We start from the raw sequence: 26122 nt of genomic DNA on the forward strand, positions 1-26122 counted from the left end.
CTTATAACGCCGCTTATGCGCTTTACAGACTATCAGTTATTCCGGACGACAGTGCTCGTGTCGAACATAAAAAAAGCAGGCGTATACTTTAGTTTTTTTCTTTGCTCTAAAGCGGCTTTATTTTTTCCAGCACACATAGAAAAGCGCAATGCTCGCTTCATAAACATAAACAAATTTATATTTTCAATTACAAACCTGAAAGCAACAAATGTTTTTAACGTCAAAAACAAAACAGCCTACCAAAGCCCAAAAAGTTAAAATATTATAAACTTTTTTTGAAGCTTTGGCGCCAAGGCAGATTTAGTAAGGTAGTTTTAGTATTACAAAAACAAAAATGTCAGTCGCCATATTGAAACTTTGATTGTCAGTCAAATTGAATTAAATTTCTCACTTGTTGAACAATATTGTTACGAATTTGATAATTATAGATTTAAGCTTATTTAAATTTCAAATTGTAACGATAAAATTTCGCTATCACTTGTTGGAATCATCTACTCATTTTCTAGTATTTTCCTGAACTTCTTTTATGTTCTTTTGTTTGCTTACTGAAATGTTAGTTCTTACTCTCTCATAGAATAGCAACCCCTTTGCTTTGTTATTCTGCATTCTCATTTTATCTCATTGTCTATTGTCATTGTTGTTGTAGTAATGCGAGCATATATCTATGTGAGTGTGTATGTGTTTGGCAGCCACCAGACGAACAACTTAATGGTCGTAGATCCTTCTAACGTTGTCTAAGAATGTTCTGGCGTTGCCAGAGTATTGTAGTGCTACCAGAATGTTCTCGTATTGCCACACCGTCATATATAAAAGCGCTCGCATGCTGCTAACGAGTCAGTCTTAATTAAAGCGTCAAACGAATAACTTCAGTGTGAACGAATTGTAAAGTGTGAAGTCGTAGTAAATAAATTGTAGATTGTCGTTATTTAAAAGAACTGTGTTTTAATTGTCCGGTAATTAAAAACGCCTAAATATAAAAACGTAACAGTTGGTGTCAGAAGTGGGATAACGAAAACAAATCTACAATGAAGTTTAATGAGCTTCGTGTGGAAGACTTAAAAAAGGAATTGAGCAAACTGGAGCTGCCGACAACAGGCAATAAGGCCCAGCTTCAAAAGCGTCTACTGGAAGAGTTTGAACGGCGTAATATGGACATTGCGACGCATGAGTTTGATTATAAGGATGACATTGATGAATCAATACTCGTCAATACAAGCAGTGTAGAAACTCCATCTGTGGCTTCGAGTGTTGTGGATTACACATCAATGCTCAATGTTTTGAGCAAAATGATGGAAGAAAATTCTAGAAAAATGGAAGAAAATTCTAGAAAAATGGAAGAAAACGCTCTAAAAATGCAAGAAAATTCTAGAAAAATGATGGAAGAAAATTCTCTTCTATTGGTGGAGAAATTTGACGAAAATTCTAGAATTCTTAATGAAAAGTTACAACAACTTTCGGAAGGTATGGAGAAACGCGTAGACCACATTGAAAGTCAAATTGTGGAATTGGATAAGAAATTTGTGGTTCACGATGAAAAATTTCTACACCTTGAGAAAAAAATGTCAGAACTAGAAATGAAAGGTGCTCCAGTGCGCGTAATCGAGGGCCCAAAAATCAAAACTCCTGTTTTTGATGGCTCATCTTCATTTGATGTTTTCAAATTCCAATTTGAGACGGTGGCATCCAGAAACATGTGGAATGACAACGACAGAGCAATTGAACTTCTGTTGGCATTGAAGGGTAATGCTGCCGATGTAATACAAAGTATCCCAACTTCTTCCAGAAATAACTATAAGGAAGTAATAGCTGCGCTACAACGCAAGTACGGTGGAGAACATAAACAAGACATCTTCAGAATGGAATTAAGAGGAAGAGTCCAGAAATCAAATGAGACTCTACAAGATTTTGCATCAGAAGTTGAGCGGTTGGTACTATTGGCATACCCAGGAGAGAGTCACCCACTTGTGGACCGCATCAAAATTGAGACCTTTGTGAATGGCATTCGAGACCCAGACATAAAATGTGCAACATATGCGTCACAAAAAGCTACATTTGTGGAAACTGTAACATTTGCCCTTACACAAGAGACAGCGAGGGTACTAGCACGTCCTCAAATTCACAAAGTACGCAAGGTGGAGACCGAGAATGACGAATCAAATTCCGTGATTGATTCAGTGAAAGAAGCCGTTAAGCAGGCAATGCAAGAAATGAAGCAAGAGGCAAATAAATCCCGGATCAAATGCTATAACTGTGATAAGCCGGGACATCTAGCTCGAGAATGCAAAGCACGACGCAAACGGTCAAGGTCCACATCACCATCTCCATTAAACAATAGCCATAAGAAGGTGACCCCACTGTCAAGTGAGTCACCTTTAAACTAAATCGAGCTAGTTCAGCGGGGCAAGAGCTGGCTCCCACAGACGATGGCCCCACCATCTCCATAGCAATAGTTCAACAGAAAAATAACAATTTAACTATTGCGGGTGTTATTAATGGCGACAAGCGTACTTTGACGTTGGATACTGGTGCATCAAAGTCTATCATTAGATCTGATTTAGTAAAAGGAAAAATTACACCACTGATTGGAGTCAAGCTACGCACGGCTACAGGGGAACCCGCAACCGTATATGGAAAGGTCGCCGTAAAATTAACTATTGCTAACAAATCCGTTACTTATGATTTCATTGTGGCCGATATAGTAGACGAAGTTATAATTGGAGCGGATTTCATGATTGCTTTTGGCCTCAATCTGGATATGAAGCGTCGTGTAATGACATGGTGCGATGCCGAAATAACGGTAAACGTGGGATACGACGAGAATACACCTGTCAGACGTTTGACAACGAGCCAGTCAGAGTCTATACCACCGAATGCCGAAGCAATTATATGGGTTTCTATGAATGGAGATTGTGAAGTCGGCCAATTGTGGGTTGTTGAACCAGCAGAAAACAAAAGCAACAACATCTTGATAGCAAATGCCCTGGTAACAACGAACGAAGAGAGACTAATACCAGTTCGTGTCTTGAACTTGTCTGACAATCATGAGCAAATTGTAAAATTTTCTGACATTGGCAAATGTACACCAGCCGAGGCAATAGTCAATTTGGAAGGCAACTCATCAAAGACACATGGAGCAGTGAGAAAACATCTAGAAGGGTATTTCGAGGCTTGGACACGTCATCTATCGCCGTCAGAGAGAAATAAAGCCAAGCAATTGTTGTGGAAAAACGCCTCTGCTTTTGCTTCTGAAAAGGGAAATCAAGGAAGAACATCTGTAGTGAAACATGAAATTAAAACCGCAGAAGAAAGGCCCATAAAACAGGCACCACGAACTGTTCCCCTGGCAAAAAGAGACGAAGTTCAAAATCTCATAAAGGAAATGGCGGAGAGTGGAGTGATCGAGCCATCATCAAGTCCTTGGTGTTCCCCAGTTGTGCTGGTCAAAAAGAAAGATGGAAGTACCCGATTCTGCGTGGACTACAGAAAACTGAATGATGTCACCAAAAAGGACAGTTATCCGCTTCCACGCATTGATGACACGTTGGACACACTAGCCGGAACAACATGGTTTTCTACGCTTGATTTGCAGAGTGGATATTGGCAAGTAGAGATCGCCGAGAAAGACAAGGAAAAGACGGCTTTTGGCGTTAATGGCGGTCTCTGGCAATTCAATGTAATGCCGTTCGGGCTCTGCAACGCTCCGGCTACCTTCGAAAGATTGATGGAGCGGGTACTGAAGGGGTTGCACTGGAAGTCGTGCTTGATATACTTGGACGACATCATAGTGATGGGCAAAACATTTGACGAGCACCTTAAGAACTTGAAAGACCTTATCCAGCAATTGTCAGCCGCTGGTCTACGCCTTAACGCAAAGAAATGCTCCCTTTTCCAGCGGGAAGTTAAATACCTGGGTCATCATGTGACTGCAGAGGGCATATCCACCGATGAAGACAAAATCCAAGCTGTCAGAGATTGGCCACGACCCCGAAATCTCCACGAATTAAGAAGTTTCCTTGGGTTATGTACATATTACCGACGATTCGTCCCAAACTTCGCCAGCATCGCCGCTAGTCTCCATAAATTGACGCAAAAAGGTCAGAAGTTCCAGTGGAGCGACGAACAGGAGGATTCATTCCAACATTTAAAAGAACTTTTATGTTCAGCTCCTGTTCTAGCGTATCCTATTCCGGGCGAAAAATTTGTTTTGGATACAGATGCTAGCGCGCATGGTATTGGAGGTGTGCTATCCCAACAGATAGACGGCAAGGAGAAGGTCATCGGATATTTCAGCCGAACGTTGTCCAAGCCCGAAAAGAACTACTGTGTAACGCGACGAGAGCTGCTAGCCGTCATAGAGGGTGTAAAACATTATCATAAATATTTGTATGGACAACACTTCTTGCTCAGGACTGATCACTCAGCTCTTCGATGGTTGCTCCAATTCAAGAATCCGGAAGCTCAACTGGCACGTTGGATCGAGAGGCTCCAAAGCTATGATTTCAGTATCGAGCATAGAAAAGGTGGAAAACACGGTAACGCTGACGCTTTGTCACGTCGACCTTGCAGTATAGAATGCAAGCACTGCTCGAAAGCTGAACATAAGGAGGAGATTGTTGATATTCGGCTGTTACACATCGAATCTGGAGTGGACTGGCCAACAGAACAGCGTAAAGATCCCATTTTGAACAAAATTATTTCGGCAAAGGAAGAGAACAAGAAGCCCAGTAAGAAAGACATAGCAGCCGAAAGTCCACTTATGAAATCATACTGGGCTCAATGGGATAGTTTAGTTCTAGTCAATGGATCCCTGCAACGTAAATGGGAAAGCGAAGATGGCAAGAGCAGCCGAAATTTGATCATCGTTCCAGATTCCAAAATAAGAGACGTTTTGGCGGAGTTCCATAATGGTCCCAGTGGAGGTCATCTGGGAATAACCAAAACCGCCGAGAAAGTGAAGCAACGATTCTACTGGGTTGGATGCCAGAAATCAATTGCTGAATGGGTAGCCAATTGCGAGAAGTGCATGAAGGCGAAAGGTCCAACAAGGAAAAGTCGAGGTCCTATGCAAGAATATAGACCAGGATCCCCGTTTGAAAGAATAGCAATGGACGTGGCAGGCCCTTTCCCAGTAAGTGATTCTGGAAACCGTTATGTCCTTGTGGTCATGGATTACTTCAGCAAATGGCCGGAGGTGTATGCAATTCCAAACCAAGAGGCAAAAACGATTGTGGATGTGGTCAACAAAAACTGGATATGTCGCTACGGTGTGCCGTCCGAGATTCACTCAGACCAGGGAAGAAATTTTGAATCGGCCATATTCAAAGAGATGTGTGAATCCCTTGGTATCAAGAAAACGAGGACTACGCCATTACATCCACAATCCGATGGCATGGTAGAAAGGTTTAATCGCACTCTGGAGGAACATCTTCGAAAAGTAGTGGACAACGGCCAGAGGGACTGGGACGAGCATATACCAAAGTTTTTGCTGTCGTATAGATCTGCCATTCATGATTCCACCTCTCGAACACCGGCCAATGTTCTATTCGGAACTGAGTTGAAGTTGCCTGGAGATCTGATATTCGGCGCTAAACCTAATGAGCTCGCCATGGAAGAAAACAGAAACGACATCCCAAACACTTTCGGTGAAGTTCACGAATCAGTGCGCAACAAAATAAAAATGGTCAGCAACAGAATGAAGGCGAGATACGATCGTGCTGTAAATACTGAGGGCTTCCAAGAAGAAGAATTGGTTCTGCTATTTAACCCGCAACGAAAGAAAGGATTGTGTCCTAAACTGCAAACACAGTGGGAAGGCCCGTACAAAGTCATCAAGAAGATCAATGATGTTGTATACCGGATTCAGAAGGACGACAGCCCTAGATCAAAGATGAAAGTTGTACATCTGGAACGATTGGCTCCTTACGGAACAGGTTCTGTGCCTGTTCGGGACGAACAGGCTTAAGCGGGAGGCAGTGTTACGAATTTGATAATTATAGATTTAAGCTTATTTAAATTTCAAATTGTAACGATAAAATTTCGCTATCACTTGTTGGAATCATCTACTCATTTTCTAGTATTTTCCTGAACTTCTTTTATGTTCTTTTGTTTGCTTACTGAAATGTTAGTTCTTACTCTCTCATAGAATAGCAACCCCTTTGCTTTGTTATTCTGCATTCTCATTTTATCTCATTGTCTATTGTCATTGTTGTTGTAGTAATGCGAGCATATATCTATGTGAGTGTGTATGTGTTTGGCAGCCACCAGACGAACAACTTAATGGTCGTAGATCCTTCTAACGTTGTCTAAGAATGTTCTGGCGTTGCCAGAGTATTGTAGTGCTACCAGAATGTTCTCGTATTGCCACACCGTCATATATAAAAGCGCTCGCATGCTGCTAACGAGTCAGTCTTAATTAAAGCGTCAAACGAATAACTTCAGTGTGAACGAATTGTAAAGTGTGAAGTCGTAGTAAATAAATTGTAGATTGTCGTTATTTAAAAGAACTGTGTTTTAATTGTCCGGTAATTAAAAACACCTAAATATAAAAACGTAACAATATGTTCAACAAGTTGGAAATTTAAAATAGAGAAAATCTGGAAATGATCGATGTATGCTTCGAAATATGATACGGTCTACAAGAATAATTGAAGTAATTCTTACCATCAATTATGAGGATAATTTATTTCGATACTTTTCTGTCATAAATTTAAAGCAAATTGAAAATTCAAAATTTTTGGTATAAAATAATTTTATTTTGAATTTTGAATTTTTATTTGTCACAATTGTCTATTAAACATTGGCGTAGCTAGCAACATTTTCGTAGGGGGTAAAAGCTACGCTGTGTGCTCATTGTGAAGATACCTCAAAAAGAGAAAAAATAAATTCTTATAGATGGGAAGAAACCATAATATTTAATTCAATGATATATAATCATGATTTGAAGAAATACTGAATGGTATTTGGTAGGGGGAGATGAAAAACCCATAAAACACCTTTAGCTACGCCTATGCCATTAAACAGATACCGACAATCAAAGTTCTGCTCAAATGAAAAATTGTAATCATCTGATAGCTTGAAACTACCTTCCTAAATATACCTTGCTTCGGCGCCAAGCCTACATTTGTTGTGTGCAGGCTCATACAATTACGTGTGCCTCAACTTTTTTCAAAGCAAAGAATATAGCGAAGAATTAAGCGGCATGCTCATTGTGTGTCGGCCTTTATAAGTCCGAAGGCATGTTTATGGGATCGATAACACATTTACCGATAATTTAGTCCGATCCGACAGACTTAAAGGGCACCTTATACGGTCGGATAAACCCTGCGACACAACACGTTGCGGCGACAAATCCGATTGTATAAGGTCGTGTTCGGCTGTCGCGGGGACGTGTTGGCATAAAATCAAAACAACTTTGATTTTTTCTGGTTGGGTGGTACAAATAATTGAGTGTAAGGGGATGTTCGACAAACATTATCAAAGACAAATTTATTTTTACATCAAAAACAGGCATTTCTGCAATGAAATTAATGATGGATCGCCAATTCTGGATGAAAATTAAAGAAATATATAAATCTAAACCAGTATTGTGGCAAAAACGTGGAGAAATTCCACTTCCAATCAATGGGAAACCAGGCGACAAGTATTTTGAAATTCAAGTAATTTGTAATACATATATTAACCCCCATTTTCATGAAGCTCCGTTAGTGCTACGTTAGCTAACGAACTTTTAAACCGTTTTTCATTTAAAGTTAACCGGAGAGAAGATATTACCACTTTTCTTTCAGTTAACTGGGAGTTAAAGCCTAACGGAGCTATATGAAAATGGCTGTAAATGTGGATTACTTCAGGAATCATTGTTTTGACACATATACCAGGATTTTTTTTATTATTTTCATCCAGTTTTTCAGTAAAAAATGGTTTCACCCATAAATCTTCGTACGACTTCATTGTTTGTTTATGCTTCTTCTTATTTTTTCATGTTGTCATCACATTTGTTCGTGCAGTGTAAGGACAAAACTTGAACGAACACACAACAAATAGACGAACCTCTGTCGGAGTGTTTATCCGACCGTCTAAGGTCCGCTTAAGATTCTTTACAAACACCGACATTTCGTCCGGAATAACTGATAGTCTGTAATGCGCTTTACAGACTATCAGTTATTCCGGACGGAATGTCGGTGTTTGTAAAGAATCTTACAGTGTGTCGGATCGATACGACTTGTCGGCGATGATTAAATAATCGGTAAATATGTTATCGATCCAATAAAAATGCAGCAGTATCGATTATGACTTCGTACTTAACTTATAATGTGCACAATATATAGGATATGTTCGACACGAGCACTGTCGTCCGGAATAACTGATATTCTGTAATGCGCTTTACAGACCATCAGTTATTCCGGACTACAGTGCTCTTGGCGAACATATCCCATATATTTTGCACATTATAAGTTAAGTCCGAAGACATAATCGATACTGCTGCATGTTTATGGGATCGATAACACATTTACCGATTATTAAGTCATCGCCGACAAGTCGTATCGATCCGACACACTGTAAGATTCTCTACAAACACCGACATTCCGTCCGGAATAACTGATATTCTGTAATGCGCTTTACAGACTATCAGTTATTCCGGACGGAATGTCGGTGTTTGTAAAGAATCTTACAGTGTGTCGGATCGATACGACTTGTCGGCGATGACTAAATAATCGGTAAATGTGTTATCGATCCCATAAACATGCAGCAGTATCGATTATGCCTTCGGACTTAACTTATAATGTGCACAATATATGGGATATGTTCGATGCGAGCACTGTCGTCCGGAATAACTGATAGTCTGTAAAGCGCATAAAGCGCATAAAGCGCATTATAACATCACCTCGGCTCCACGTCTGACCATCACATTTTGAACGGCGTCAAATTTTACGATGCCGGTCCGGATATATACCCTGAGGGGATATGATCGTCTAAGGGAGGGGGTTGTATGAGGGTATGCGAGGGGGCTCTTTACTTCTTCTTCTTTTTCCTACAATTGACTATTATTATTTAGATTAACCGATTACAAGTGAACAAGTGATTTTAGCGAAGTGATTTTACGTGAAAAATAAAATACCGAATCTGTTTAATCGTATTTATGCCATGATCAAAATGGAAAGTTAAAAACAATCAGAACAAACCGTCATCATAGGTTCATAGGTGTAATCACCACTAGCACTGAAAAGAATTGCACTTTTCTCCGTTCTCAATTCCAACAACAAATTAAGCTGGGATATGGACAATAATGCAGGCAACTCAAAAACAACAACAGCAACAACAAATCTAGGAAACACATCATCATCATCATCATCGTCATTACAAACTACAACATCTGCATTCCCCGTAAAACAGGAACAGCCTCATTTATCCTTGGCAAAAACAGGCACCACTACAGGCCCATCATTTTGGAAAAATAGCAATCGCATTGTACCCGGTGTCCCTAAGAGAGACTCGAATCAAGCTCTAACCGGAGGTGTAATAGCAGCTGGTCAAGGTGGCGGCATGATGGCAACTTTTCGCGACTATCAAAAGTCTGTGAGTGATGCTTGGGACACAGGAGATGACGAATTTTGCATAATATCGAATGCCACGCAACAACACCAACAGCAACAGGGGAGGGTGGCGGAGGATTCAAATCTAGTAAAACAAACGTCAGGTAACTTGATTTCATTTTTTTCTGGTTTTGTTTATGACAATTTTGCCTCTAAGAAAAATTAAAAATTTGGAATATTTAGCAATTTTGGGTAAAATTTTAAAATCATCTAAAATACCTTAACTCTATAGCTTCTCGATATTTTTATCTACAAGTATTATGTGTATTGTATTAAAATTAAATTTCCTTTTTACCTCTTTGTTATATATGGTATCCTAAAGATCCCAGAATATCGAGGCAAGTTTCTCAAACGTTGGCTCAAAATGTTATTGAAATTCATAAGACATCGACAATGGCGAATAACAGTGGTGGTGGTGGTGGCGGCGCATTAACATCTTCCACCGGTAATATGAATATGTGCAATAACAATGCAAACAGTGAGACCATAAGAAACCCATTGGAAACAAATACAAAATCCCATGAAACCCCATCATCGAAACCATTATCAAAAGATGCGAAAAACGATATGGATGATATGAGGTATGATTGAATTTTCTTGTCAAATTAACACGGTTTATTGATTGATGTACCATTTTAATCTTAGGCCACGTATACGCCATATTCAAGCTTTACCAGGAAGGCCACAGCTGCAAAAATTTACCTCGAACACTCAAGACTCTGAATATGAGACTAAAATTGAAAAGTTCCAAGTTTTATTGGATTCACCGCTATTGGATTTAGTAGCTTTAAAGAAACTAAGTTGGTCTGGAATTCCTAGAAAGGTAATACAAAAATGGCTAAAGTACCTGAACATTTTTCGTTTGTTATTCACAAAGCTTTAAAAAAAAAAATTGAATGTAGAAAAGAAAAATTTTAGTTTGTAAACTAAATATTTTATTTTCCTCTATTATATTTATTTATTTATTGTTTTACTTTTGATATGCTGAAATATAAAAATATTTCCATTTGCTAGAATTGCAATTTTAAACTGTCCAAAATAAATTTGATTTAAAATTTCAGATGCGTGCCATAAGTTGGCGTTTATTATCGAAATATTTGCCACCCTCGGGCGAAAGACGTAATGGTGTTTTGGAAAGTAAAAGACAGAATTATCAAGACTTACGACAAAATTACTTTAGAGTTGATAGTCCAGATGAATCACAACAGGATACATACAGACAAGTAAGTTAAATAAATTCCATTGTTACGCGTGAGGCTTTACGTCAGTCCTCTTGATCCCGTATACTCAAAATCTATAACTTTATTTGGATGCATTAAATATTCTTCGTTTCATCTTGTGGGAAATTAGGATTTCTAAAAATAGTCTTTTATTGAGTTTTATGCCCAAAATTTAAATTAATTTAAACATTAGAAAATTCTAAAATTGTTAGATTTTTTTAAATTAATCCGAATGATAAAATCGATGGGTACGGGTACATAATTTTGCCCTGAACGAAATTAAATTGTTTGTTTTTAGGTCTGCAGACATTTTAAGGACGAAAGGTTTATTGTTTTGGGAATGACTAAGTTTGAGGCATTTCACTATATATGAAATTCTTGAAATGATTTCAAAGTTTAATGTCAAAATGGTTGAGTTTCTGGATTATAATGAGGATAAAAAAGTAAATTTTTGGACTATACTACTATGAAAAATTTTCAAAAATTGGAAAAAACAAGATTTTATTTATTTATAATATTTATAACCGTGATAAATTATGAATATAAATAATGACAGAAAGTAGGGTACTAACTGCAAAGGTTTTCGGTAATAACGGGATTAAAAAATTTCAAACATTCTAAAATTTCAATTTTTCAATTACAAAAAAATTGAAAAATTGAAAGTAGACTTTTTATATTTTAAAGTTCTGAAAAAAAAAACAAGTATATACGGCCGTAAGTTCGGCCAGGGCCTCCACCATGGATTGCGTAGAAACTTCAACTAAAGACGGTCATCCACAATTAAATTACATGGGTTGCGGCCGATGGCAAGGCATCTTAAAACATCTTAACATCATTATTCCAAATTGTAAGTTAGTCAAATTTTGCCATGCTTGCTATCGGCCATACACAAGCGAAATGTATCAAATTTCAGACGGATTGGATGAAATTTGCTTCTCTTTGAGGCTCCGCAAGCCAAATTTGGGGATCGGTTTATATGGGGGCTATATATAGTTATGGACCGATGTGGACCAATTTTTGCATGGTTGTTAGAGACCATATACCAACACCATGTACCAAATTTCAGCCGGATCGGGTGAAATTTGCTTCTCTTTGAGGCTCCGCAAGCCAAATCTGGGGATTAGTTTATACGGGGGCTATTTATAATTATGAACCGATGTGGACCAATTTTTGCGTGGTTGTTAGAGACCATATACCAACACCATGTGCCAAATTTAAGCCGGATCGGGTGAAACTTGCTTCTCTGTGAGGCTCCGCAAGCCAAATCTGGGGATCGCTTTATATGGGGGCTATTTATAATTATGAACCGATGTAGACCAATTTTTGCATGGTTGTTAGAGCCCATATACCAACACAATGTACCAAATTTCAGCCGGATCGGGTGAAATTTGCTTCTCTGTGAGGCTCCGCAAGGCAAATCTGGGGATCGGTTTATATGGGGGCTATATATAATTATGGACCGATGTGGACCAATTTTTGCATGGTTGTTAGAGACCATATACCAACACCATGTACCAAATTTCAGCCGGATTGGCTTAAATTTGAAAAGGTCACAAAAATCCGATATTTTCTACTTCAAAAATTATTTGTTTTGAATAAGACGATTTTTTTGAAACTTAAAAACATTAAAAATTGGGATATTCATTTTTTTATTTTTATAATAATAACAAAACTAACTATAAATTAGATATTCCCACACCAACATGGTAGTTTGGGCTACAGGATAGCTTCTGCATAGCACAGTGGTCGGTGCTGTATGGAGTTAGCGGCCAAAATACTTTCAGTATAGGTATCATTGTGAAACATCGGCCACAGCTTTATAATTATGTAAGAACTATATAATGATAAAATGGAAGTGATTGATGACGTTTTGGTAAAGCCCCCCATATAGACCGATCTCCCAATTTAACTTCTTGGGCTTCTAGAAACCATAGTTTCTATCCGATTTCCTTGAAATTGGAAATCTAGAGGTATTTTAGGACCACAAATAGGAGTGCTGAAAATGGTGCCTATCGGTCCATGTATTTATATAGCCCCCATATATACCGAAATCCCGATTTTACTTCTTGGGCTTCTAGAAACCCTATTTTCTATCCCATTTGCCTTAAACATCAAATACAGAGGTATTTTAGGACCACAAATAGGTGTAAAGAAAATTATGGTTATCGGTTCATGTGCTGGTATAGCCCCCATATAGACCTATCTTCTGATTTTATTTTTTGGGCTTCTAGAAAACGTACTTTCTATCCGTTTTGCCTAAAATTTAGAAGAGGTGAATCAGCCCATGTGTTGGTATAGTCCACATATAGACCGATCTCCCGATCTTACTCCAAGGGCAGTAGATTTTATCCGATTTTCATGAAATTGCAAATCTTGTGGTATTGTATATGATTGTTTTGAAAATTCGCCCTATATTCATCGATATATTTTGAACCACTTAACTTATCACAGATCTAATTATACACGTTTGTTCGTCATCTCAATACCTTGTATTCAAGTACAAACAATGATATAATCGGACAATTCTAGCTCGAGTTATAATTTGTTTAGTGAAAAAAGTCAGAAAAAACTAAAAATAACGGGATATCTCAAAAACGGTTCCATAAAAAATTTTTAACCTTCATTTTCGAATTCAGTCAAAATATATAAGTCGTCAAATGTACATTTTCAGTGTAAACTAGTGTTAACAAACACCACACAAAAATTCATATTTGGATATTAAAAAATACCACTTCGGTATTAGGAAGATAACACAATGAGGGGCAAAAGAAAGCAGCTGATTTTATCAATTTAGAATCTTAAAATATTAACCAATAAACCACAAAAAATCACACTGGAGACTTCAGGGGGGAACACAACTGAAAGTCTAGTTAAAATTTTTATATATATATATGGACGAACGAACACGTAGCAATGAGACTGCAAAATATTAATTTTATAACAAATTTAAAACAAGTTTTACACATTATTATTAATATTTTAAAATACAGTTAACACCATTTAATTCAATATTCATTTTCATTTATTTCGATAGAAGTTTTTCTTCTTGTGTTTTATTTATTTTAAGTTGCACTTAATTTTATACTTTTTAACACTGCAAAATTCAACTGCTTACATGCTCTCTCTTTTGAAGCCATTCTTAAAGATTACAGAAGGAATAAAACAAAAACAAATTTAAATTTTAAAACCTTGTTTGCATAAGAAACTTATAACTTTGAGTTTTTATTTTTGGCCAATGGGATCGACCACAGTGCATAGTTTTGTCATTTGCCTTTTACCTTTGTAATATTTCTCCATTTTTTTCGTCTAGATCCATATTGATGTGCCACGTATGAATCCTCAAATCTCGCTCTTCCAACAAAAATTGGTGCAAGAAATGTTTGAACGTATTTTATTTATATGGTCCATACGCCATCCAGCATCGGGTTATGTTCAAGGCATTAATGATTTGGTGACGCCATTTTTTATTGTATTTTTACAAGAAAATTTACCTCCAGGTATATATTTATAAAATGGATAATGAAATTGCTTAGAAACCAAACTCTTATGGAATTACTATATTCTCTTATTGTATTTCGTATCAGGTACTGATATAGAAAAGTTTGATATGGGTTCATTATCCGAAGATATTCGTGATGCCATTGAGGCCGATGCATTTTGGTGTTTATCGAAATTTCTTGATTGCATACAAGATAATTATATATTTGCTCAATTGGGTATACAAGAAAAGGTGAATCAATTAAAGGATTTAATTCAAAGAATAGATGGTAAGAGGAAACCAATGTTGCATTAGAATTTTGTATTTATTTGTACTTATATCAAAGGTAATCTTCATCGTCATTTACAACAACATGGTGTGGATTATTTACAATTTTCATTTCGTTGGATGAATAATCTATTAACTCGTGAATTGCCTCTGCATTGCACAATACGTCTATGGGATACCTATTTGGCGGAATCCGATGGTTTTGCCTTATTTCACCTATACGTTTGTGCTGCCTTTTTGTTGCATTGGAAGGAACAGCTAATGCAACAAATAGATTTTCAGGTAAGTAAACACACAGTAAAATAAAACATAAATTACAGAGATGCCAAATGACGGAAGCTTTGATTAATATTGAACGATTTTTTTACTATTTAATTAAGTAAATATGTATTCAATATATAAAATATTTTCTAGAATATTTCCTTTCGATTTTAATTGTCTTCAATTTTAACTTTTTGTCTTTTCGGATATTTAGGGACTATTGCTATTGCTACAAAATCTGCCTACACACAATTGGTCTGATCGTCAAATTAATGTTCTAGTTGCTGAAGCTTTTCGTCTAAAATTTACCTATGCCGATGCTCCAAAACATTTGGAAGCCAAAAGTAGTTGACATCATCACCCGCAGTATATGTATGTGTCATCTTAGAGAATATATATATATAAAGTGGAGATGAAAAACTAAAACGTATGTGGAGAGACCCTAGAATCAATGAAGCGAATACCGGAAACAGTAGTGGAAAAACTCCAAATGATTGGTAATCCAAATTATTAATAATATCTATAATCCTACTACATACATTTAGAGAAATGCAAAAAGAAAACAAAAACAAAACAAAAACCACAACAACAACAAAAATTATTAAATATGATAGAAATAGAATGAGTAAAGCTTAAAGCATTAGTTAATAATAAATGTAGCGTGTCAAATGATTTCAACAAAAAAGGCAAACAAACTAATTAAGCCAGCTCATGTACATACATATGTGGCTGATGTGCAAAACAGTTTGTTTGCCTTTACAAAATATTGTAGAGTGTAGAAAGAAGTCTCGTAATGAAAGTCTCGTGTAACTTCTCTCCATTCCCCTATATATCGTTTATATTTTTTTTATCGTTGTTTTGTTTTTAACTTTTTTTATTGTCTTTGTTAAAAAAGTGAATTTATGTCAAATGCATCTTGGACGCAATCGATAGAATCATAAATATCCCATATTACAATCTATTATACTATGTATCTGTACTTTTATTATTAGAATTAAATAAAAAAACCACAACAAAAACATCATTCAATAGATAAGTTAGAACAACAACAACAAACACCCACACAAACAAATCTACAACATACACTTTGTATATAGAAGATATATTATTACTATATATATATAGAAAAACGAATAAATAAAAAATCGATACATTTCTTATTATACAAAAATGCCATAAAATAAATTTTATTGTTTGAGATCTTCATAACAGGGATAGGGGAAACTCCAAAAGAATATTATTAAAAATCTTGTTTTATTTTATTCAAAATAGGAATTGCAATGAGAATCAAAAAGTGTATTTTCGATTTTTTCTTATTTAGGAAAGGTCGACTTTTTATTTTTAAATTTAAAATGTGAAATAAAATTTGGTAACGTTTATATATTTTCTTTTCGGGAGTTCTAATAATCAGAATCAAAAAGTCGTATTTTCGATTTATACTTTTTTTTAAAAATTGAGATAAGTCGACTTTTTATTTTTAAATGTTAAATTTGAAAAGTAAATTTGGGAACGTTTATATATTTTCTTTTAATTTTTTGGAAACCCTACTGTTCGTTTTTTTCAAAAATTTTGGGAAAATTGATTCGATTATTTTTAATTTTGAAAGTCGACTATTCAATGGGTGTTTTTCAAAAATTTTGTGAAAAGTCTACTTTTTCAAAAAATTGGTATTTTCGATTTTTTCACAAACTTGAAAAAGCGACTTTTCGATTTTTTCAAAAATTTTGGAAAAATTGATTCGATTTTTTTTTTTTAAATTTGGAAAGTCAGCTATTGGATGTTTTTCAAGAATTTTGGAGAGGTCGGATTTTTAATTTTAAACTTGGAAACGTTGGATTTTTTTAATTTCGAAACTTTTACTTCCTAATTTTCTTTTTGATAAACCGAGTTTAAAGTTTTAAGTTTTATTTTTTATTTTATTTATTTATTTAATCAAACTGAGCCCCCATGGGTCATATGTTGATTGATATATAAAGTAGAGCAATAATGAGATTTGAAATATAAATTACATACATCAAAAATTGCTAAGGCACTAACACGAAAAATTCTAAAACTATAAAAAAAACTTAAAAATCTAACTTAAAAAAATTATTACTAACTTTATTACTAACTAATTATTACTAACTTAAAAATATTATTTTTCATTTTTTAAATAATGGTAGAATCGATTTATTTCAATTTGAAAATCGACTCTTTGATGTTTTTTTTTTTTAATTTGAAGAGTTGGATTTAAATTTTTTTCATAAAGTCGATTTAAATGTGATGTTTATTTACAAATTTGAAAAGTCGACTATCCAATTTCTGTACAATTATCGAAGGACGACTTTTCGATTTTTTTTTTCAAAAAATGTTGGCAAAATCGATTTGATTTTTTTTAATTAGGAATTGGATGTTTTTCAAGAATTTTGGAAAAGTCGAATGTTGTCGACTTAATTTGGGGTTTAGATTTTATTTTCAAATTTTGGAATTTTTTTTTAATTTTTTTACAAGTTTAGAAAGTTATGTTGCATTTGTATTTTTTAAATTATGGAAGAATCGTTTTTTTAATTCGAAAAGTCGACTTCGACTTTTTTTAAATTTTGGAAATATTCAATTTAAAATTTGGACTTGGAAAATTTTTCATAAAGTCGATTTTTTTTTAAATTTGTAAATGTTGACATTTCTTTAAAATTTGGAAAGTCGAATTTCCAAGTTTTGTACAAATTTAAAATTTTGACTTTTCAATTAAAAAAAAAAAATAGCAAAATTGAACTTTTAATTTGAAATTTCGAAAGTTGGATTTAAATTTTTATCAGAAAGTCAAATTTTCCAAAGCATGAGAAAGTCGTTTTTTCGATTGTTTGAAATTGAGAAAGGTCGACTTTTTAATCTGAAACTTGGAAAGGTTGACAATTAGGATTTTTTTTCAAAATTTGCTATTTTTTAACTTGTCTATATGATATCTTTAAAAAATTGGAATGCCGACTTTTTAAATTTTTCAAAAATTTTGGAAAAATCGATATAATTTTCTTTGACTTGAAAGTCGACTATTAAATGTTTTTCAAAAATTTTGATTTTTCTGATTTTTAATCTTAAATTTGGAAAAGTTGACTTTTAGATTTTTGTTTTCAAAATTTGGAAAGATTTTTTTTTAATTTGGAAAAGTTGACTTTAATTTTATGGAAAATCGATATAAATTTTCTTTGACTTGAAAGTCGACTATTAAATGTTTTTCAAAAATTTAGAAAAGGTCTGATTTTTAATCTTAAATTTGGGAAAGTTGACTTTTAGATTTTTGTTTTCAAAATTTGGAAAGACATTTTTTTTAATTTGGAAAAGTTGACTTTAATTTTATTTTCTTTATTGAAAGTCGAGTTTTAGATTATTTTTAGAAATATGGAAAGTGTTTTTTTCAAAATTGTTGGAAAAATCGATTTAATTTTTTTTAATTTGGAAATTCTACTTTTCGATTTTTTTTTTACTTAGGTCGTTTTCGTTTCGCTAAAAATATGTTGTCCTAGTGTTACACTACTTTTTCCTTCATTGTAGTTTCGCTCAAGTGATAGTGCCATTCCCAAGTTATTATTAATTCGTAATATTGTAAGGGAGGCAGGATCCAAAATCTATGACAGTGTTCTTTACATTTGGCAATCAATTTCGAGAATGTTGCACCTTTTTTCCCAATCGGAATCGCCATTAGAAAAGTCTGCCTTTTAATTTGAAATTTGGAAAGTTGGATTTACAATTTTTTCAGAAAGTTTTTTTTTTAATTGCGAAAAATCGACTTTTTTATTTGAAATTAGGAAAAGTAAAATTTTGTACTTTTTTTTACAAATTCGATTTTTTCCTCAACATTTTTGAATATTGCACTACTTTAAATTTTTGTACAATTATCGAAGGACGACTTTTCGATTTTTTAAAAATTTTTTGGCAAAATCGATTTTATTTTATATGTGGAAAGTCGACATTCCGATTTTTTACAAATGTAAAATGTCGACTTTTCGATTTTTTTTTTTTAATTTTGAAAAGTTGAACTTTTAATTTGAAATTTCGAAAGATGGATTTAGATTTTTTTCAGAAAGTTTTTTTTTTAATTGAGAAAAATCGACTTTTTAATTTGAAATTAGGAAAAGTTGACTTTTAGATTTTTTAAAAATGTGGGAAGTTTTTGTTTTTTTAATTTCGTTTCACTTTTTGCTTTTTTCAAAATCAACGATTTTTTTATAAAAGTTGAAAGCCAACTTTTCTATTTAAAGGGTGATTTGTTAAGAGCTTGATAACTTTTTAAAAAAAAAAACGCATAAAATTTGCAAAATCTCATCGGTTCTTTATTTGAAACGTTAGATTGGTCCATGACATTTACTTTTTGAAGATAATTTCATTTAAATGTTGACCGCGGCTGCGTCTTAGGTGGTCCATTCGGAAAGTCCAATTTTGGGCAACTTTTTCGAGCATTTCGGCCGGAATAGCCCGAATTTCTTCGGAAATGTTGTCTTCCAAAGCTGGAATAGTTGCTGGCTTATTTCTGTAGACTTTAGACTTGACGTAGCCCCACAAAAAATAGTCTAAAGGCGTCAAATCGCATGATCTTGGTGGCCAACTTACCGGTCCATTTCTTGAGATGAATTGTTCTCCGAAGTTTTCCCTCAAAATGGCCATAGAATCGCGAGCTGTGTGGCATGTAGCGCCATCTTGTTGAAACCACATGTCAACCAAGTTCAGTTCTTCCATTTTTGGCAACAAAAAGTTTGTTAGCATCGAACGATAGCGATCGCCATTCATCGTAACGTTGCGTCCAACAGCATCTTTGAAAAAATACGGTCCAATGATTCCACCAGCGTACAAACCACACCAAACAGTGCATTTTTCGGGATGCATGGGCAGTTCTTGAACGGCTTCTGGTTGCTCTTCACTCCAAATGCAGCAATTTTGCTTATTTACGTAGCCATTCAACCAGAAATGAGCCTCATCGCTGAACAAAATTTGTCGATAAAAAAGCGGATTTTCTGCCACTGATTTTGGTAATAAAATTCAATGATTTGCAAGCGTTGCTCGTTAGTAAGTCTATTCATGATGAAATGTCAAAGCATACTGAGCATCTTTCTCTTTGACACCATGTCTGAAATCCCACGTGATCTGTCAAATACTAATGCATGAAAATCCTAACCTCAAAAGAATCACCCTTTATTTAAAATGTTATTTAATTTAGAAAAAAAATTATTTAATGTAATTCAAAATTTGAAAATCTTTTTTTTTGATTTGAAAAGGTTGACTTTTAATTTTATTTTTTCTCTTTGGAAGTCGCGTTTTAGATTTTTTGCAAATTTGGAAAAGCCTAACCCTTTCATAACGTTTGCAGACACCCTTTCAACTCCCTTTCATTTCGATTTGGTCAAAATCGAAGAGTATACTACCCACTTTTACAACAGCTGTAACCCATATGAATAAATGGTAGTCCTTATATGTTGAGGGGAAAACCAAGAATTGATCACAAGAAAAAGCTTAAATTACGAAAGCATATATAATTTAATTATATTTATTTTTAAGTGCCACTTTTTGTTTAGTCTAAAAATAATAAAATATTAAAGGAATACATAAATATAGGGTCGGTCTACAATGTCATGGAAAATATTTTTCCAAAACTAAACGAATAATACAAATTCGAATCGAATTTTTCTCAACATTTTTGAGGAATGTGGTGTTGTTGATGACTTCCAACAAATTTTGAATATGGATAAGAAAACAATCATGAAACTCAATTCTGCCTTTCGGCTAGATGTTTCAGTTGTTTCAATACCGTTTCCAATAGTTTTTTCTTATCGTTCTTCCGCAAACCCGAAAACATATTCTTTTTATCAGCTTCCCGTATCTTTTCCAATATAACGATAATCGATTGCGGATGAACCAGATTATATCGATCCTCTTTTGTACCATAATCATGTAAATATTTAGACCATTCCTCCATGGTAAGTAAATCCAGTAATTGACGACATTTCAAATAATATTTGGATAATTCACCTTCTTTCAAACCGGCCACAGGATCTTTAGCAGCAAAAAATTCACATTGTAAAAGATCCAAATTGATTTGATGTAAAGCCCCATTGGAGATTTGCTTCACCTCATCATCGAAAAGTACAGACCAAATTTTTTGTGCAATATGTTCACAAGTCCGATGACAAGCTGTCTGGGCTATGTTGGGAAGTTTGGAAGCAAAACTTTCTATTGTATTGGATAGGTATGAAATCATGTCAGTGATGAATGCGGAAGCTTTGCCCGGTGGTTCTACCAGTAACCAATCATATTCGGATAGCTCAAAGAATTCATCTATTTTAGAGCATATACGTATGCCCACCTGTTTCTCGGCATCTTGACGGGCCACATGGAACATGGCCGACGGTGATTGTGTTACACTCGAGGTATTGGTCATGTGACAAACAAATTCATCCAAAAATGGACTGGCTTTCTCCAGGTATTGTGTATCGATTATAATCTGTATTAATTGGGGCAAAGCCACACTGGGATTACGGAATACCACTGAAAGGCAGCCACTAAAACTCCTTGTAAGCAACAAATTTGCCGCCTTACGTACCATAGCAGCCACCTCATTGGGTGACAGCGTTAAATCTTCGGCAAACTTCATACAGGCATACATAAATTCTTTGGCTTGATGATAGACTTCGGGAACCATGCGAGAAAATGGAAATTTTTTGGGAAACGGTGCATTTTCCAATTGCTCTGAGTGGAAAGGAAAACGTTCAATGATGGCCTCATATTCCTCTTGATTTTCCACAACCATAGGAAGAAATTGTTCCTTATCCAATATATCACGGAAAACATGGACCCAACGTTGGAGTAGAACCTAAAATGATATTTCCATAATAATTTAAAATTCCATAGAAACTCGATATTAATTTTCCAACTTACTTCATTATAATGGTCTCTCATATTTTGTAGCAACTCCCATAAGACATTCACTGTATAGCCATAACATTTAAATGTATTTATAGAGAGCATTATGAGATTTTTAATTCTCAATAAAATATTGGGATCTGTGCATGAGGACGAACTCATACTGATTTCATTGACAAATTTTGTTAGTGAAGTAGACCATAATTCCTCCAGATAGCTTGTTGTAACCACATCCCCAGCTGTATTCTTAACATGATCTTCTACCACAAAGAATCCAACAATAGCACATATATACAATTTATAAGCATCCAAATTATCATGCATTCCTGGTGGTGGTTGTAATACCAGCTTCGATTGATCCCTACGTTGTTGGCGATAGTCCTTCTCGAAATATTCTCTCTGTCCCAATACAGTGTAGATATGAAGACAACGATAAATTGGTGAGAAATCTATTAAATCTTGAGCACTTAAATTATCATCATCGCCCGCATTATCACGATTGCTTAAAGCTTTCTTGTGATCCTCTATGATAGTGTTGATATCACGCTTTTGCAACTTTTTGGTATGCTCTATAGCTTCTTTGCCTATTTTGGGTGAGAATCTTCGTATATTTTCAAGAAATTCACGAAAATCTGCCTCTGAGGAACGCCGTATATTCTCCTTAATCACTGGAATGGCATGACGCATTTGTATCACAAATTTATAGCTTTGTAATTTGGGCAAGTGTTGCATCTCCAATGTTTCCAGAGTTCGTAGAGATTGATAATATTGTTTATTGGATGCTTGCTGGCAAAACTTTATATAGCATTCCAAAGCGGGTAGGCACTCCTTTAAAGCCTCTATGGCTGAGGCCAAATTCGATTCAATTTGTCGAGCTTTTACTAGTTCGTTGCCCTGCTGTATAAGTGTGGCACTGATTTGTTGCAATGATTTGTCCAATGTTTGTACCTCACTGGCCAATTGATTGGCTTGTGTTCTGACCTGCAGTAGCTCTTGTATGGAATCAATGAATCCCTGGTACGATAGATTACATATACGTTCGATTTCTTTATCATGGCTACGTATGCGTTGCTCCAATTGATCTGATATAATGTCCTTATTGTCACCTGTTTTCGATTCCAAAGAAAACACACACAAGAAAAAGTGGGTGGGTGTGGGTTTTAGTATTTGTTTATAGGAATAGTTTGAGGATTTTGATATACCTTCTAATATCGAACGGAAAGTAGGACCCCAATAATCATCAACGGCTTCTATATCCTGGACCGTGACCTTTGACATCCTGAGGATTATTTATTTTTAAAGTTGTGATTTTCCTTAGGATCTGAACAGTTTTGACTGATAAATGAAATTCAGTGTTGTCAATCATGAGGGTTAGTTTGCGCTACAGAGTAAAATCACACAACGAAATAAGGTGGCGCTACAAAAGCAGCTGCTACAAAAATGTACTTGATAAATTATGCTATGTTCCCACCGACTCGTTTTCCTCATTCGTTTTTCCAAAACATTTCACCGTTCACACCGGGTTGAGATGTTTTAGTTTGACAGTTACCGTGGAAACTAGAAATTCACATTTACTCGAAATTCACATATATGCAACCTATGTCCAAATAATAACCGCGAGCGCAAAGGGAAACTATTTTTTATGTTATTTTCACATGTCCATGTTCTTAAAAGCTTTTGTTTATTCTTTTTTTTTCTATGAAACTTATTTCAATATTTTGACATATATTTTGAATAGGGTATGTTATTCAGGGTATATTCCAAATTAGGTGGGTTCACATTCTAAAATTGACGTGTTTTGGTGGAAAACTTGTGTTTTGAACTTGTTTTTTAGTATGGCGAAAACGACTCGCTTTGAAGTGCTTATAAAGGGAAAACATTTCAAACCCCAAAACATGCTTGGTGAGAACACCGTATTAAATTCAAAAACGAATTGGCTAAACTCTTGTTAGTAATCGTGAACAAATGGCGATTTTAGCGGCTAAACTCGAACTTAATACTTACCTTTAAGCGTAGTACTAAGATCACGTTTTCACGCGAAAAACTGTTATACTCCATATAAAAAAAGGTTAGCGCGGAATAAATGCGAAATCTTTGTTTTGAGCATTTTAAAGCAAATATTTATACAACCCTGGATTTTTCGCACGAAAAAATAGGCAGGTATATTATTTCGCATAAATAAGTTAACATCCCTGGGTTTGAGACCCTATTTACGGAGATATATGAAGATATTCGTTTTTCGCATAAACGAACTTAGTACTAGGCATTACTCTGAAAAAGTTCACTTATCACGAAAGAAGGGGTTTTCCGCCTATTGGTATCACCTTATTTGAAAGGTGATACAGTTATCTTTTTAGTCATGTACACTTAAAATCAATCGGTTCAGTAATTATAACAGATTATTTACTTATAATTAAGGCTCGAATAACCGGTTATCCGGTTACACAAACCGGTTACTTGCTATTTCGACATAAAATATATTACTTATAATTAAGGCTCGAATAACCGGTTATCCGGTTACGCAAACCGGTTACTTGCTATTTCGACATAAAATTTCTACCCAAAAAACAAAAAAAAATGTTTGAGTGATATAGCTAAGCTAGAGTTGCTCCGCATGGTGCCCAATTGTACTGCCCATCCAATTAAATCAGCTGTTTCGGCATGCATTTACCCATCCTCCGTTTTTTAATTTCGCGTTATTGTTAATATTGCTGAACATCGTATAGTCCTAAACTCAACGTAGACAACATTGCTTTCTTGACATTTGTGCATTCCACTCTCTTTCATAACATAGGTAAGAAGAAGCAGTATCATCAACGTTTTGCCAAATACATTCATCATTTCAACCCCGACAGCCGGTTTTTATTTTTGGCATTGGAAAATTATATTTGCCACTTTTCCGAAAATAACCATCATCATCACAATATAAAGCATGGAGTCTGAGTTGGATGTCATTGACTCGCTCAATGCCTTATCGTACCAAGGAACATGCCTGCAAAATGATGAACTATCACGAGCTCTTGAGGGTGGTACTCGAAGCCCCGAATTTCGTGAAGTTGTCGCTTGGTTAGCACAAGAATTGCACATTCTAAGGAAGACAGATGAATCGGTGAGCAAAGACTGTGATGATCCTAGTGAATTTGCCATGGAACTTTCGGCCATGTTAAAAGAGTTGGGATGTCCATATAGCTGTTTTGTTACCGGAGCCTTATCGGATCGCTTTGAAACAAAGGAGGACAGATTGCAGTTGTTGGATTACATGATTACTGAATTGATGACTTCTAAAATGGTATTAAAATTGAAACCCGTTGATCAGGCCTATGTAATACCAAAAACCGAAACTAATACGGCAAAAGCTCTGCAGCAATTAACAAAAGATTTAGGTTTGGGAAAACCACCAGAGAATATCTCTCCAAAAGCTTTCTTTGATAAATTGAATTTTAAGCTGGAAGAGGTATTGAGAAGTATGAAACCCGGAGTGGTAAGTGATCCTTTGTTTAGGAATACCAAATCGTTAACAGAGGAACAATGGGCCAAACTGGAGAAAATCCATGGTGATTTAGATCAAGAATACAATTTGAGGCGACAAATGTTGATAACACGTTTAGAGGTCACCATACAAAGTTTTCAATGGTCGGATAAAATGAAATCACGGGAGAAGGAAATATCCGATCAATTCCAAAAGAAACTAATGGAACTGGAATCTTATAAATATGGAGGCATAGAGACTGATATTGTGGCCTTGTTGGCTGCCCGGGCTGATTTGGCCATTATTGAGAAGACCAGTTCGGCCACGGTGCGTAAAAATACAGGGTCCAAAATACACAAACATGTTATTGGAAAAGTCCCAGATAGAGGTGGAAGGGCCCATGAACATGCTCCACCACCACCCGAAATGCCTTCATGGCAACAACAGAGATCTTCGGGTCCTCAAGGAGGCGGTGGCAACTTCCGTGGTGGACGAGGAGGCGGAGGTGGTGGTGGAAGAGGAGGCAACAGCGGTGGTGGCGGTGGAAGAGGAGGCAACAGCGGTGGTGGTGGTGGGGCCGGCCATTGGCAACAATTCAATGCCCAACCTCAAGCTCAAAGACAACCACACAATTCGCACAACCAACAACAAAATTATCAATCACAGCCACAACAACAACAGAATTGGGTACAAGGCAGCGGTCGGGTCCAGGGTTCTGGTTGGTCACAAGGTGGTGATCGTGGAGATAACTATCAAAGAGGTGATAATTATCAAAGAGGAGGTGGCGGTGGTCATAGAGGAGGTCACTCAAACTATAATCGTGGAGGACGACGTTAGGAAATGCATTTGAAACATTATGGTATTTGCTAAAACTCTAAGCGAGTTATGAAGTTATTAAAGAAAAAAATAAAAATACAATAAAAACGAA

The 26122-nt window shown here is 35.4% G+C and overlaps 3 protein-coding genes across 3 annotated transcripts; 2 read left to right on the forward strand and 1 right to left on the reverse strand.

Moving 5' to 3' along the window:
* Positions 1-9006: 9006 nt before the first annotated feature.
* On the forward strand, positions 9007-16022 carry Tbc1d22 (TBC1 domain family member 22). Its single transcript, XM_075289455.1, has 8 exons — positions 9007-9694; positions 9913-10171; positions 10236-10413; positions 10652-10813; positions 14121-14307; positions 14395-14577; positions 14635-14858; positions 15052-16022. The coding sequence occupies exons 1-8, from the start codon at positions 9274-9276 to the stop codon at positions 15187-15189; spliced, it is 1752 nt and encodes a 583-aa protein (XP_075145570.1). The 5' UTR covers positions 9007-9273; the 3' UTR covers positions 15190-16022.
* A 4301-nt stretch (positions 16023-20323) lies between these two features.
* Sec15 (exocyst complex component Sec15) lies at positions 20324-23085 on the reverse strand. Its single transcript, XM_075289456.1, has 3 exons — positions 22928-23085; positions 21741-22831; positions 20324-21675 (listed from the first exon to the last, which is right to left on the reverse strand). Exons 1-3 carry the CDS (start codon positions 23001-23003, stop codon positions 20572-20574), a joined length of 2271 nt encoding a protein of 756 aa, XP_075145571.1. The 5' UTR covers positions 23004-23085; the 3' UTR covers positions 20324-20571.
* Positions 23086-24522: 1437 nt separating this feature from the next.
* Positions 24523-26122, forward strand: LOC142220367 (protein FAM98A). Its single transcript, XM_075289457.1, has one exon. It carries the CDS (start codon positions 24658-24660, stop codon positions 26029-26031), a length of 1374 nt encoding a protein of 457 aa, XP_075145572.1. The 5' UTR covers positions 24523-24657; the 3' UTR covers positions 26032-26122.

The sequence above is a fragment of the Haematobia irritans genome, chromosome 1, assembly GCF_050003625.1.
Source record: "Haematobia irritans isolate KBUSLIRL chromosome 1, ASM5000362v1, whole genome shotgun sequence".
Taxonomy (NCBI): domain Eukaryota; kingdom Metazoa; phylum Arthropoda; class Insecta; order Diptera; family Muscidae; genus Haematobia; species Haematobia irritans.